This window comes from Lactuca sativa, chromosome 5, assembly GCF_002870075.4.
Source record: "Lactuca sativa cultivar Salinas chromosome 5, Lsat_Salinas_v11, whole genome shotgun sequence".
Classification (NCBI taxonomy): domain Eukaryota; kingdom Viridiplantae; phylum Streptophyta; class Magnoliopsida; order Asterales; family Asteraceae; genus Lactuca; species Lactuca sativa.
In genome coordinates, this window is record NC_056627.2 from 344622757 (window position 1) to 344638671 (window position 15915).

The 15915-nt window shown below is 35.2% G+C and overlaps 1 protein-coding gene across 1 annotated transcript; it reads left to right on the forward strand.

Moving 5' to 3' along the window:
- Window positions 1-366: 366 nt before the first annotated feature.
- On the forward strand, window positions 367-2128 carry LOC111887327 (GDSL lipase). Its single transcript, XM_023883482.3, has 5 exons — window positions 367-781; window positions 871-998; window positions 1082-1303; window positions 1381-1630; window positions 1712-2128. The coding sequence occupies exons 1-5, from the start codon at window positions 496-498 to the stop codon at window positions 1939-1941; spliced, it is 1116 nt and encodes a 371-aa protein (XP_023739250.1). The 5' UTR covers window positions 367-495; the 3' UTR covers window positions 1942-2128.
- The last annotated feature ends 13787 nt before the right edge of the window (window positions 2129-15915 follow it).

Genomic DNA, 15915 nt, shown 5'->3' on the forward strand with positions numbered 1-15915 from the left:
GTAGGAAATTTTCATGGAAAGATATCCACTTTATAGTAATGACTAATGACCCTAACATCCAAATTCACCCTGAACTCGATTTCAACCGACAAAATGTGTTCATTGGATAAATTAAAACATGATTGAGAACATTAATTATAATAATAGATGAATTTGGGAAATTCAATAACATAATTGTTTATATATTTTCTTGCCAGATTTGCTCTATCATTTTCAATTCTATTTATGTTTGTAATCCAACTCTTAAAACATGTTTGTGATGTTAGTATGAAACATGTTTATAATGTCCTGTATAATTCATTACTTTTATAACAATTTAATTGATTAAAATGAAAAGTTGTTAGTCTCCTCTCACACAACACCACCACAATATTCCGTTGAAATAAAGACTGAATCTTTTTTTTTTTTAAATGTTCCTTTTTAAATCTAAAGCAACGGCGACAACGAACTAGAACAAATTTGCACTTTCCTAAATTTAACAACTCAAGGTCAAGGATGAAGAACAGCTTCAGACATATGGCTGTTGCTAAAAGTGATTTGGGATTCCGGCTTGTTGTTTCGTGTATGTTGCTACTCATTACAGATTGCCAGAGTGCTCAGGAGCATTTCAACAAACATGTTGCGCTCTTCATTTTCGGTGATTCACTTTTCGATTCTGGAAACAACAACTACATAAACACTAATCCCAACTTTCAAGCGAAATTTTGGCCCTATGGCGAATCATACTTCAATCCGCCAACTGGAAGATTCTCTAATGGCCGTCTCATCCCTGATTTTATCGGTGACAATATACATCTCAAACAACCGCCATTTTTTTTTTGTTCTTTTCAATTTCTTGCTTATCATTCTTGATTTTCCTTCTGTTAACAGCTGAGTTTGCTGGATTGCCTCTCATTCCTGCGTATCTTGACCCCCATTACCATAATAAAGAATTTGGGTATGGAGCAAATTTTGCGTCAGGGGGATCTGGTGTATTAGTCGAGACCAATGGAGGACTCGTATGTGTCCCTTCTTCGTATCCACCACTTGAATTTTCTCATATATCGATTTCATATACTATAAATCAATTTGATGCATGTAGGTAATTGATCTCAAAACACAGCTACAGTATTTCTCGGATTTAGAGAAACGTTTTAGGAAGAATTTAGGTGATGTGAAAGCCAAGCAGCTTTTGTCCAACGCTGTCTACTTGTTTAGCTGCGGAATCAACGACTATGCGAGCCTCCTACGCAACAACCAGAGTAGTCATCATCATCAGCAGTACGTTGAAATGGTGATAGGAAACTTGACCGATGTGTTCAAGGTAAACAGGAATTACATTTCTAATTAATTACCTCCATATTTAAACAATTCTTTTTTTTTTTTCCTTAACTTAAAAAGGAAATCCATGAAAAAGGTGGGAGGAAGATTGGAATCACTACGATCCCGCAATTAGGCTGTTTGCCTATAGCTCGTGCACAACAGCCATGCAATACATGCTACGAAGAATTTAACACCATAGCAAGTCTACACAATCGAGCAGTTTCTAAGAAAATGAAAGAGATGACAAAACAATTTGAAGGATTCATGTTTGCAAACTATGATCACTCAACTGCACTTAGCAAACGGATGAAGAACCCATCAAAATATGGTACTCGTAGTGATTGAGTTTCATTGCTTTGAATTCGTGAAGCATCACAGGAATCATGGTTGGAATTTGATGGATTTGCAGGTTTCAAGGTAGGAGACAGTGGATGTTGTGGTAGTGGTCCTTTACGAGGGCTTTATAGTTGTGGAGGAAAGAGAGGAATACGAAAGTTTGAATTGTGTGATAATCCTGATGATTATCTCTTCTTCGACTCTGCTCATCCTAGTGAAGCCGCATGCCGACAATTCGCAGAGCTGTTTTGGGAAGGAGAGTCCAAAGTCACATCACCTTACAATTTAAAAGCCTTCTTTTAAGTTACTTATTGTTTAAATTTAAGATATAATTCCTATAATTACTTGCTTAAACAATCACTTTAGAATATGTGAACGTACACATTCTAATGATTACAGGTAGTTGGTTGTTTATATGAGAATGACCAATATACCCGATATATACAACTATACATACACATGTGAATGATCAACATGTTTGGGTTGAATATTTTTATTGATCCAACACAAGTAAATTATTATCGTATACGGTTAACTTAAAAAGTCTAATGACTTATACATGATAATTATTAACAAGTAAAATTATTTTGGGAGTATATATATGAATGCTGATTCTATATGTAGAGAATAAAAGCTTATGATATTTGATATATTTTATATGGATAAGTTGATGATGTTAATGATGGGTTTTGGTCATAAGACATCCTATGTGCTCATACAAACCCTAATGCTTGGATCTAGGTTTCTCTATTGTACATGCTTTGAATCCAAGACTATAAAGCCTAATTCTAGCATATGGAAATCGATATTAACATATAATTAGGTTTATGATATTACCTTGATTGTTATGTAGCAATAACAATCCCAATTCCTCCTTGAATTGACTTTGGAAGGCTTAGAGTCACAAGTGTCACTCCTCTAATGGTTCACAAACACCATAAGCAAAAGGATGAAGAGGAGAGAGGATGGAGGCTGCCAAAACCGTGTGAAAACCCTAGCAAGATGCTTGTCCACGTTTTTGAACCTTAAGGGTTCTATATATAGTGAGACTATTAGGGTTATCTAACAAGGAAACCCTAATTTGGTTGCTTAAGCCCTAAGCAACCCATAGACTCTTTTAATCAAGCCCATGGACGATTTCCTTATGGGTTTCCCCATAGAATTCGTCCACCTCTTGATTCAAGGCAATCCATGGCCCAATTTGCAATTATCTTATAATTACAATTTCAGTCCCTTAAGTTTAATTAATCTCTTTTAGTCACAAAACTAATTACCAATTAATTATTGACTAATATTAATTAAACAATATGATTTCTCCTTTAATATATTATTCCCATAATATATTAATAAATCATATTTAATCATTTCTCTCCATAATTCATCCTATCAAGTTGCTTTGGTGAAGGCAACCCAAAAGGACCATGCACCATCGGGTCAAGTACATACCAAAATAGTTATGGACTTAGACACTAATCCAACAGTCTCCCACTTGGATAAGTCTAACAACTATTATGCGTATGACTTCAGATCCTGATCTGCAATCGTAGCTTTCCAAAGCCGCTGTCAACTCTGATCCTATCAGATACGCGTGTCCTTTAGATAAGAGATCATATATTCCTCCATTCTAGATATCGGATGAGATATGATTTCAAATCATTCTCTTTGTACTATATCTCGATTTCCGATTTATGACGACTGACTAATTGAACAAATCAAATTAGCCCTAGCCCAGCCGAACATTTACGTTTGTTATCACTAAATCATCGAGGGGCCCAAAGATATCGCTTTTATCCTTCTTTGGATAAAATGAATGGATAAACTTTGATACAATGCTTGCTTGCACTCACTCACCGAATCACACACAACAATATGTTTTATGACACCAAGTTACTGGTGCGTTTACATATTATCAATGTGCAACCAATTCGCAAGATACAACTCACACATCTCGGTTTCAAGAATATAAGATGTTATCGTCTCACCAATCACTCGTGATACAATTCATGGAGTGATCCAAGTGAACGTGGGTTTAATCCAATGCTCAAATTCATATTCATAAAGACTCATGAACGTTGCAGCAAACATTTGCTTATGTCTAATACCCTTTTAGACAATCCACACACCAATTCACGATAGTCTTCATTCATACTTACTTCCAACGTATGAACGACCGTGGCCCGTTCGAATAATTCGATTATTCTTAATAAACTCAATTATTCTGGAAGTCAAAACATGCAAGGTGAAACACAAGAATAATACTAATCCCATATGGCCTCAAACCTTTGAGTATAAATGAAACTCCTTTTATTTATCACCATACCGATTACTCATTATTTGTCGTTTCGGGTAATCAGGTTCTTACTTGAATTATTACGCTTGTCCCATGCTCCTAGCATGCACACAATGTTTACCTATGGTTCTTACTTTTGTGAAATAGACAAATTGAACACATTTCCAATCATTCTCATTTCACAACTCCAAATCCGTTTTTCATAAGTTAAAGAATACCAAATTCTTGTTACTTATAGAATATGCTAGATTCTAACATTATATGCAACTATCCTATCGTAATGTCACTGCACCAAAGTCACAAAGACTGTTGCCAATGATATTACAAAGTCCTCTATCGGAGATTGTTCCAAGACAATTCCTTAGATATGATGTCTCTCACTCAAAGTACATTTCTTTGAACATCCTTTTGCATAAAAGTTTCTAATCTAGACATAGATTTTCAATATTCAATTCCCAATATGGACACGCTTCCATATTTTCCATGTGACAACTCATTCTTAATAGAATCTTATCTATTCGTAATGATGTCAATATGGTCCATCTGGTATGGAAACATTTCCATAATTTCCATATAACAACTTATTCTTAATAGAATCTTTTCTATTCATAATAATGTCGATATGGTCCATCCAATACCATGCTTCCAACTACTCACAAGTGACCAATCCTCGTCGAACTTTGGATTGTCCTTTGATAGTTGTTTAATTATTTTAGTCAAAACCAATTCTAGTCCCTTTTCCCTCTAAATGCGCTCGACATTTGGAAAATTTTAGAATGGTCAAATATCAAAGCATTTGCAATCGATCCTATACCCGAAGCGTATGGGACACGACGCATAATATTTTATTTGCTATGTTCTCAAAATTCGAATTGTGAAGAGGAATGACGTAATCATAATCGAAATTTTAAGAACACACTATGTACCCTTGACTAAATTTATTAACATTTCTCAACCTAAACCTTTAGATTTAAAATGAAGCATAATATTCTCTCCCTAGATTATAGCAAAACAACTTTACAACCCTTACTACTTTGCAAGGTATAACTCTTGTTTTCTATAATTATATTGCCAACTTGCAATACGTGCCTTAATAATCATACAATCATAACATTTATGCTCCCACTATCATGATGATTATTATAAAACATAACACTTATGCTCCCACTAGCTTCGACATGTATTTAGAAACAGCCTAACTTTCAGAAAACAATACTTATTGAATTTATTAAGTTCATGTTTCTAATACTTAGTGCTTTGATAATCCTTTATCAAGGCTTCTTGAACTTATACACCTTTACCATAGATAGTTCATATGTGTGTCTAAACAATTAAGACTAATTGCCAAACCTCACAATTCAAATTATGGAAAAGGATACCGTAGCCATGATCGAATTCGAGAATGCAATTTTACAATCACTATCTTCTTAAAATCTTTCTTAGTGAAAGCATTTCCTCACAATCATTTTCATGAAGGAGGAAATCTTATGACACTTAGATTTAAATGGTGTATGTGTTCCTATCCATGTGAATTTGTTAAAACCAAGGTTTACGACAAATTCAAACTCATATGGACCGAACTTTCTTAATCTTGATTTCTTTGCCTTATGGTAGCACAGCTGCCCACCATGTCTTTCAAGTAGTTAAGCAGCTCACCCTTTCCTATCAATGTACCTTTCATTGATTAAGGTGCCTTGCCTTTTATGCATTCAAAACAAGAACTCATAGAACTCACATGCATAATTAACTCAACTGGAACAACACAGAAACAAAATAATGTCAACATGATAGATTGTAAACCTCAACTCGTGTGCTAGTGATTATTGATAAGGTTTATTTGATTTGTTCTTGAAACCTTTCAAGACCATTAAGGCTCCCACTGACTCCTTGACATATAATATTCTTTTGTCAATGAACATTTCTTGACAACCAAATATTCAAGAGTTAGTGTAGCTTTTATAACTTTGGTCCTAGTTGGTCTTTGTCTTATTCAAGACATCACAACTTTCCTATCAATGTTATAAACCTTCTTAATACTTATCACTCAATTTCACAATTTTAACTCTAAGACTTTGTTTTTGGAACGAAGTATGATTGACTTCTTGATTTAACCATTTCTTCAATTCTTGATTCCTCTTCTTAGACATACAATTGTACTAAGACTCGCTTAGAGGATCAATTGACATATGGTTCTTAATCATTAAGACCCATCATAAAGCATAAAAGGTACTCTCCCTTCTTCTTAGAATGGAGAAACTCTTATCTTTCTGTCTACTTGATTCTTCTTATTCGTTCTACTATTGATTTAAACCTTTTTCAATCAATCTAGAATTACGCAACTTTGTGTGCTCGATCTCCTATTCCTTCACTTGACACTTTGTCAATGAATTAGTCTAATTTCCAAATATGAAATTTCTCATTTATCGTGCAACCAAGTTGCATGATTCCAAGTTTCTGTCCAATTGAAACTTGGGCGATGAGAAATTCTTCCTATTTGGTAAACTCTCGACTTTCCATAAATAACATAATAAGAACCAAATCCATTATTGCTAATAATAGAAACATTCAAACATCAATTTTTAATATACGCCATTGCAAGGATAAATAAATAATCAAAATTTATTTTATTGCGGAAAAATTTTGTCCTTACAATGCAATTCATTGAAAAACTATGCTAATACATCTTTCTTAGCAATCCAATTCTAACTCTAAGTAGTAGCTCAAGAATCTAATCTTCGAGTAATGCGATCGAAATCTATTCCTTCACGGTTAGATTATGCTCACTTCTTCCCTTAAGCTTCCTTTCTTTTCTTCGATCCTACAAAACATCAATTGCAATCTTATCACATTATGTATTAAGAATCTAGAATAGAAGCTTAAAAGAGTTAGTCAATGGATTTTACCTAAAGCAAAGCCATACGATTTGACTCTCCCATCTCTTAGATCTCTTAGGTAAATAGGGCAGCTTCGTCTCCAATGCCCTTTCTCTTGGCAATAAAAGCAAATTGACGCTTTTGGAACATGACATGGAACTACTTCGGACATTGCCTTTCTCTTGTGATCAAACTTTTCGATCATAGCATGTCTTTCGTTGCCATTGTCTATATCCATAGAGGTCTCGAAGGCAGATTCACCAATCAACTTTGCTTTTCTATTACGTCAAATCATTTCTGATTCAGCAGCAATAAGCATATAGGTGAGATCTATAAGGGTCACGTCGTAGTTCATCATATAGTACTCTCTTACGAACTCACTATATGAGTTAGGAAGTGACTGAAGAACCCAATCAACAGCCATTTCCTCACAGACAACGGATCCCAACATTCTTAACCTATCAATGTGTGACTTCATCCCTAGGACGTGTGCACACACCGACTTTCCTTCTTTATGTTTACTTGCCAAAAGGGCTTGAGTGATCTTGAACTTTTCAAGCCTTTGAACTTGTGGGTTAGGGAGAATAATTGGAGGAGGTGGAGGAAGTGAAGTATGATTTCTTGTTCCTCGATCGAATCGTGGAATATCATCTTCATGTGGAAAGCTTGTTCCACGGGATTTGGGAAGACCATAGTTGTTGAACTTTGACATCTACAAAACGGGAGAAAACGAATTCAAGTTAGTTGATAGATTGAGTCCTTAGTAAATCACCCAAATGAGATACTAAGGCTAGGACCCAACACAATATTCTACAACTCGGGAGAGGGATGCCGTAACCCTAATTGCAGAATATTTGAAGGTAAGTGAATGACGATTCACTAATTTCCACCATGAAAAACAAAAAAAAAATTTAAGTTTTAAATCTATGAAAACTCCTAGATCCTTTGAGATTCATTGAACTTTCAATGGCATGTTTTAATCTCGATATGCCCCTCTTGTTTGTGACTGGGATGCCGAGGATCACAAAGCGGGTGTGAATAACCATGCAAATTTACATGGTGCCCTCACATGTTACAGTCACCTATTCGATGTGCCGGTAAACCACACACACTCCACCGAACTATGACAAACATTGAGTCACCCTTTGCTACCTTTGCTTAGAACCATTTAGTGTGCCGGTAAACCACACACGCTCCACTAACGTCTTCGCAAGGGCACAAAGTGTAATTTCATGGAATTGCATCAATTCACTTTTGCCTAAGTAACTAAGATTGGGAATTTTTATGAAAACATTTAGTTACTTTTATACTTCATTATACTTATAATGGAAGGTTCCGTCCTATCTTACCCGTTCGGCTAACGACCCTCCACTAGTCAAGAGTGCGGTGGGTAAGAGTGGATACCCATTCCATCACCATTTTATAGGCAATTTCCTTAAACACCCCTTATAGACCAGCTTCGTGAATGAGGCCTACTAACGGTAAGACTGACTTTTACTCATACATATATATAATGTTAGACTTTTAATGTTATATATAGTATAGGGTGTATTTTATACTTTCAAAATACTAGGTGGTCTAATTTAACAATTATACTTTTAATTCAATTAAATTGTAAACCTAAACTTTTATGGATTTATTAAATTTAAACTATAAAACCTATAAAACCTAAGGGGAAAATATGAAACTTTTCATAACAACAAGGATCAAATAAAAAATAATCTAAATTAACAATTAATCACATAATTATCCATATTTGATTTATTTAATGATTTCTTGCAAAACAATTTATCAATATAATCAAAATAATTAAACAATTATCACATAAGGAAACAATTATCTTATTAATTGATAAATATCTTCAATTAGATCAAGAATATACTCATATATATCAAAAAATCGGATTTATATTGATCTAATATGATAAGGCAACTATCCTTAAGCAAAAACAGCAAGAAATCCTGGTTTTCCCTCTCACTGACCAGCCGACTCGTCGAGTCAGGCATGGACTCGTCGAGTTCATCATGAACTCGGCGAGTTCATCTAAAAAACTCAACGAGTTCTGACCCCCAAAAGCACAAAAAATCGAATTTTTTCAACATACAAAGCATCAATACAATAGAAACCAATCTAGTCTCTGATACCACTGATGGGTATTGGTCATAAGACATCCTATGTGCTCATACAAACCCTAATGCTTGGATCTAGGTTTCTCTATTGTACATGCTTTGAATCCAAGACTATAAACCCTAATTCTAGCATATGGAAATCGATATTAACATATAATTAGGTTTATGATATTACCTTGATTGTTATGTAGCAATAACAATCCCAATTCCTCCTTGAATTGACTTTGGAAGGCTTAGAGTCACGAGGGTCACTCCTCTAATGGTTCACAACCACCATAAGCAAAAGGATGAAGAGGAGAGAGGATGGAGGCTGCCAAAACCGTGTGAAAACCCTAGCAAGATGCTTGTCCACGTTTTTGAGCCTTAAGGGTTCTATATATAGTGAGACTATTAGGGTTATCTAACATGGAAACCCTAATTTGGTTGCTTAAGCCCTAAGCAACCCATAGACTCCTTTAATCAAGCCCATGGATGATTTCCTTAGGGGTTTCTCCATAGAATTCGTCCACCTCTTGATTCAAGGCAATCCATGGCCCAATTTGCAATTATCTTATAATTACAATTCTAGTCCCTTAACTTTAATTAATCTCTTTTAGTCACAAAACTAATTACCAATTAATTATTGACTAATATTAATTAAACAATATGATTTCTCCTTTAATATATTATTCCCATAATATATTAATAAATCATATTTAATCCTTTCTCTCCATAATTCATCCTATCAAGTTGCTTTGGTGAAGGCAACCCAAAAGGACCATGCACCATCGGGTCAAGTACATACCAAAATAGTTATGGACTTAGACACTAATCCAACAGTTAAGGGGGGTAGAACATCTTACGTATACTTCTATACATCTACATGTTTTATTTGAGTTTTTTAGAATATATGATGGAGGTTCATCAATTGGCTTCTTATAAATGAAATTATATGGATAAATGTAACACTTGGAATATTGAGGAATAATTGTTGGGAATAAATCCCTTTTTTAGGATTGGACACGGCGTGTTGGAGCGAGTTATATCATAAATTCGGGACTATGACCCGAATATATGGTTTTGGGCCTTGAGGGAGAAAGGTTTAGAATCTTTTTGGATATGGGTAAGGTAGGTTATGCGATAAAAGAATCTGGGTTGTACTTTAGAGCCCAAAGGTATCGGTACAGGTGTTGGTTCGGGCATTTCATGAATTTTGGATTTAAGTTCAGTTGGTTTTCAGGCTAAATAAAGTTGATAGTCGTGTAGGGCTTCTCGTTACCTTTTTATAGATATAAAGAACGTTGAAAATGGATAAATGATGCAAAAGTTATGACCATTTGCAGTTAGAGGGGTTTTGGGCCAAACCGGGTACGCATGGCGTTCAAAAGGAAAATCGACGCGAGCCAACTTGGGAACGCAAGGTGTTCGCGGGGCTGTTTCAAAGACTCATTTTTAGGGTTTGAACCCTTATAAGCATCATTGTGGACCCAAACCTCTTCCAATCTTCGGCCTCCATCCTCTCTAACTTGAAGAACGAAACCCTAGCCCCCATTTGAGTGATTCTTGAGCTTTAAAGTGATTTATGTGTATTTTTGGTGCTTGAGGAGGAAGAAGGAACTTCTTGAAGAGTCATTGCTTGAGTTATAGCTTTTGGATCCAGGCTTTGTTCACCTAGATCTAACTTCTGGAGGTATAAAGTCTCAACATTGACAACTCTTTCATGTAGATCTAGCTAGGTGGCAATTAGTTATGATTTTGGTCCCTTTATGATGGTTCTTGTGAGCAGAAGTTACTCCAGAACCTTTGAGCTTCATATTTGGCCCTTGTTGGGGTTACGGAGTCATAAAGTTTGGATCTTAATGAGTATAAACCTTCCATGCATGATTTGGTAGCCATTTGATGAAGTTTGGGACTTAGGGTTTTTTGATGTGGGTCCCATTGAGTTATGCTAAGTCATAAAGTTGGAAACTTTATGACTTAAGAAGTTCCTTGAAATCAAATATGGAAGTTGGAAACTTAGACTTAATGGATTGAGTTGAGAGGATGCACTTTTGGTCCCCTTTTTTACTTAAAAGATTAGATCTTGACTTCTTGGACCATTCTAATGGATAAAGTTGGAAACTTTATCCATTATTGAGATATCAAGAGCATAAAAATGTAATCGTGGGTGTTGTATTCAACTCATGCATGTGTTAGATGGTCTTAATGGGTTAAAAGGTTAGAACTTTGACTTTAAGCACTTAATGGATATGCAAGGTCATAAAGTTGGAAACTTTATGACCCTTAGTGACATATTGGACCTTGATCTGTGTTTCGGCGAAAGGACTTAAGGTACTAAGCTCTTAATAGAAAGTTTGGGGATTCAGCGGGAATTCCTCGCATAAGTGGGAGGAACGTAGCGCGTTCCGGTCCAAGTTCACGATTTTGGTCAAGGGCTTGAACGCCCCGCGTTCGAAGTGGGTTAGCTCAGTTGACTCGTTTGACCTTGACCCTTGACCAAGTTTGACTAAAAGGGTATTTTGGGTATTTTGTGATATTGATTGGGTTTTGGTCCAGGTCTAGTATTCAGGAAGACTTGTAAAGCTGATGTTGGAGCAGTGTTTTGTTCAACTATTCTTCAGTCTGTGAGGTGAGTCATCTCACAATGTTATTGGGTCGAAGGCACCAATGTCGGCCCATTACTTATTTTGTAGAATACTAGTTATCTTTGTGACACTTTCTTGGAAGACCCCGGGGACATTTGTATGAAAGACCATGGGGTAGCACATGGCATTTCAAGGAAAGACCGTGGGGGTACCCATGACATTCCAAGGAAAAGACCACGGGGGTAGCCCATGGCAAATGTATGTATTGGTATGTGGTATCTTGGGGATCTCACTAAGCTTTGTGCTAATGGTTTTCAGCTTATGTTTCAGGTACTTCGGTTTTCAAATGGAAGAACTCAGTATGATTGTATAGCACACACGACATAGTTTTCGCTTCTGAAGATATTACTCTAATAGATATGATGTTTGATACACATATTTTCATTTGGGTTAAATGGATAATGTTTTTGGAATACTATTTTATTTAAAAAAAATGAAATTTTTGGAATATATTTTTGGGACTTTACAATAAATTGATGATTTTAGGGGGCTAGAACACAAGTTTTAATGTAATATGTCCATTCTAATTTAGAAAAATCTTGACAATTAGTTTATATTGTGAGATTTAGGTTTAAAATGGTATTTAACTATTAATGTCAATGGTGGATTTGATTTGATTGCTTTTAGGGAACAAATAATGTGTTCAGAGAATTTATAGAGCATATTAGATCCATCGTAGATCATTCCACATGTGTTACAATCGAATTAGATGAGAAGAGTAACCAGATTGTTGTGTGAAGAATGAAACTTAGAAATTTAGAAATTTAGGTGTAGTATGGTTGTGTGAATCTACTCAATGGAGGGGGCATTAAGAATCAAACTTTGATGATGTTCATATCTTTTTAAATTATATGTTTATTAGGTAAGGGTTTATGTGATTTTATATAGAATATGCGCAATAAGTGTAATATAAGTTTGATTGGGTGGCTTCACAATCCTTCTTTAGCATGTATGACTTTGTAATCTGTTTTATTTACTAGCTTCATTTTTTAATTTAATTTTGCCGTTTCAAAAAAATATGTTTACACATAGTGGTCTCATTGTTTTTATTTAGTTGAACCTAATAAATTAATACCAAACTGAAATAGATTAAACTGAACCACTTAACTTAGAGATGCTAAAAATATTGATTAAACCGAAAATCAAAAACTGAACCGAAGAACACCCCTGTCTAACACCCATATTGACTCTCATAACTACGTTTATGTAAAAATATCTCAAAATAACAACATAGTTCATACATTGTTTAAAAATTCAGTTGTTACCATTAATAAAAATCGTTTCCTAAAATTAGTGTTCCTAATTTTGTGTTTAACTTTTTGCAAAATTTAGTATTCCTAATTTTTTGTTTAACTTTTTGCGGATGAGACTTTCAAGGCTAACTTGAATATAAAAGTAGTCGAGCCTTCATGATATGATGAAGATGATGGTGGTATTGGGAATATGGTTGATTCCGAGTAACAACTTTTTTTTTCGATTTATAATATTTATATAAGAACAATATTAGTCATGTTTTTGTTCTATATTGTATAAATATTAAAGTTTAATTGCAGAAGACATATGATGTGGGGGCATTTGTTAATCAGGATACGTCATTTTATTTGCTTTGTACTTAGTGTTCTATATGTCCCTTACAAAATTTGTCATTAGATGCTACTATATGTATACTCTCTCACTCAAATAAATCGTCACATCCCACTATTACATTCACACGGGATACACAAAACAATTATATATATATATATATATATATATATATATATATATATATATATATATATATATATATATATATATATATATATATATATATATATATATCATTTTAAATGAATAGTGGTTGCTAAATGATCATTGTTTTTTAGTTATATTTTTATACAAAAAGTATTCATTAATAACTTCTTGAAGGCTTTTTTTTTCGAACGGAAAATCAAATTAAAAGCTAGCGAAAAACTAGCTAAACCAAAACAAAACAATTAGTTCAAGACAAGGCTTTTCAACCAATCGGTTCAATTTATGCTAGCCTTACGATTCCTAGCACTATACCAATTAAAAGAGAACGAAAAAACGGAATCAAACTAAACTTCCTTTTTTATCTTCATGTTCTCAAACAGGATATCATTTCGAAACGTCCACAACACCCAAAGCAAAGTAGAGAAAACCGAATCCATAATCAACCTTTTAAACCTCACCGTTGTCACCCCATCGACCCACTGCAACTGCTCTTCAACACTTGAAAACGAAGGAATAAGTAGGTCCACCCACTTTGCCACCTTAATCCAAAGATGAAAAGCCATTATACAACTAAAAAACAAATGATTCATGCTTTCCCGTGCCTTTTGACACACCGGACACAACACCGAAGTAACGTCTAGCCCCCTTCTATCCAAATTATCTCTCGTAGGAAGTCTATTTAGCACTAGTCTCCAAATACAAATATTAATTTTTATTGGGAGCCACGTATTCCATCTAGTCTCCACACCAACTAAAGGAAGACTAAGCCGATCGAAAAGCAGTCGAGTCTCTTTCACCAAATACGTATTTTCGTCTCCAATAACCTACCGCCAAGAATCCCTACTAGTTGAAAGGTGCAACGACTGCAACAATGTCATCAATTGAAGAAGCTGATCAACCAAAACCCCACCATCAAACATCCGAACCATTGAAACTTCCAATCATGCCTGTCCCAATAGTCACTAACCAACGCATTAACATTACTAGCTACAACACATAAACAAGGAAATCTATCTCTAAGCATAATGTCACCACACCAAACATCATTCCAGAAGCTAATACTTTGGCCATTCCCCACCCTCCTACATATAGAGTCGAACGGAATTAAGCCTCTATAATGCATATCCCAAACCGTATTAACGATCCCCATCCAAACTCCTTTCTTTGGTTTAGACCGAGAGGCCATGCAAAACCCTCCATCACTCCCGTAACAGCTTTTAATGAGGTCCACCCAAAGAAGATTAGAGCTATTCAAAAAACCGCCAACGCCATTTATAAAGCAAGGAGTAGTTAAACGACTCCAAACTACCAATGGAAAGGCCACCATTTTTTTTATCATTTAACACCATCTCCCATTTAACCCAATGTAAGAATCTTTGACAATCATTAGCTCCCTAAAAGAATCTAGCTCTACTTCTTTCCAACTCCTTACAAACCGAATTAGGCATCCAAAACATGGAAAGAAAATAAATTCCCAAGCTGCCCAGCACTGATCTAACCAAAGTTAATTTGCCTCCAATAGATAACATCTTTGATTTCCAACCAAAAAGTTTTTTACGGAACCTGGTAAAAATAGAGTCCCACGCCAACTTCCTATGCATAAGCTGACCAACAGGAAGCCCAAGATAAACAAAAGGAATCGAGTCTGCACCACACCTAGGAATGGCAATGGGGCGGGTTCGGGGCGGGGCATGGATTCCCAAACCCGTCCCGATAACTTTCGGGTATCTTATCGGGGCGCCCCATTGGGTTTCGGGTTTCCCCGTCGGGTTTCGGGTATCTTATTGGGTTTACAACAATTGATAACGAAATCTTTATTCTCTTTTAGGGTACCCCAATGTCTTATAAAATATACATGTTCTAGCAACTCTTTTAAATTAAAAACATGATGCATCACTTTAATAAAATAAACTGGACGTTATATTAAAAAAATTTTGATTTAAGTTTTGTTTAATACGTCAAAACACATAAAAATGATCATTAACACCAAATTGTTAATAACTAAAAAAATTGTCCACAATAAGTATTTTATATTTGAAGGCGTACAATTAACAGCAAAATTTTTTGAACATTATATATATATATATATATATATATATATATATATATATATATATATATATATATATATATATATATATATATATAATCGGGGCGGGGCGGGGCGAGGATAATCCACTCCCTGCCCCGAACCCGATAAAAAACCCGATAACGACCCGTTACCCGACCCGAAATGATCGGGTTTCGGGTTTCCCCATCGGGTTCGGGCTTTTTTGCCATCCCTAACCACACCCTGTACATGCAGCTAATTGCGCAATAGCCTCCTACTCAACACCAACCACGTATAATTTTGACTTATGAAGATTAATCTGAAGCCCAGACTCCATATAGAAAACCCTAAGAATTTGAATTAAATTTTTTATATTCTCAGAATCCCATTCTCCAAGAAAGATGCATCATCCGCATAAAACAAGTGTGAGATATGCAAGTTCTATTCTCCAATAGTAACACCTTTAAAAATCGAATTGTGAGTAGCATCTTCCATACACACACGCAAACCTTCCATAATCAGTATAAACAAAAACGAAGATAACGGATCTCCTTGACGAAGACCACGCTGCAGTTGA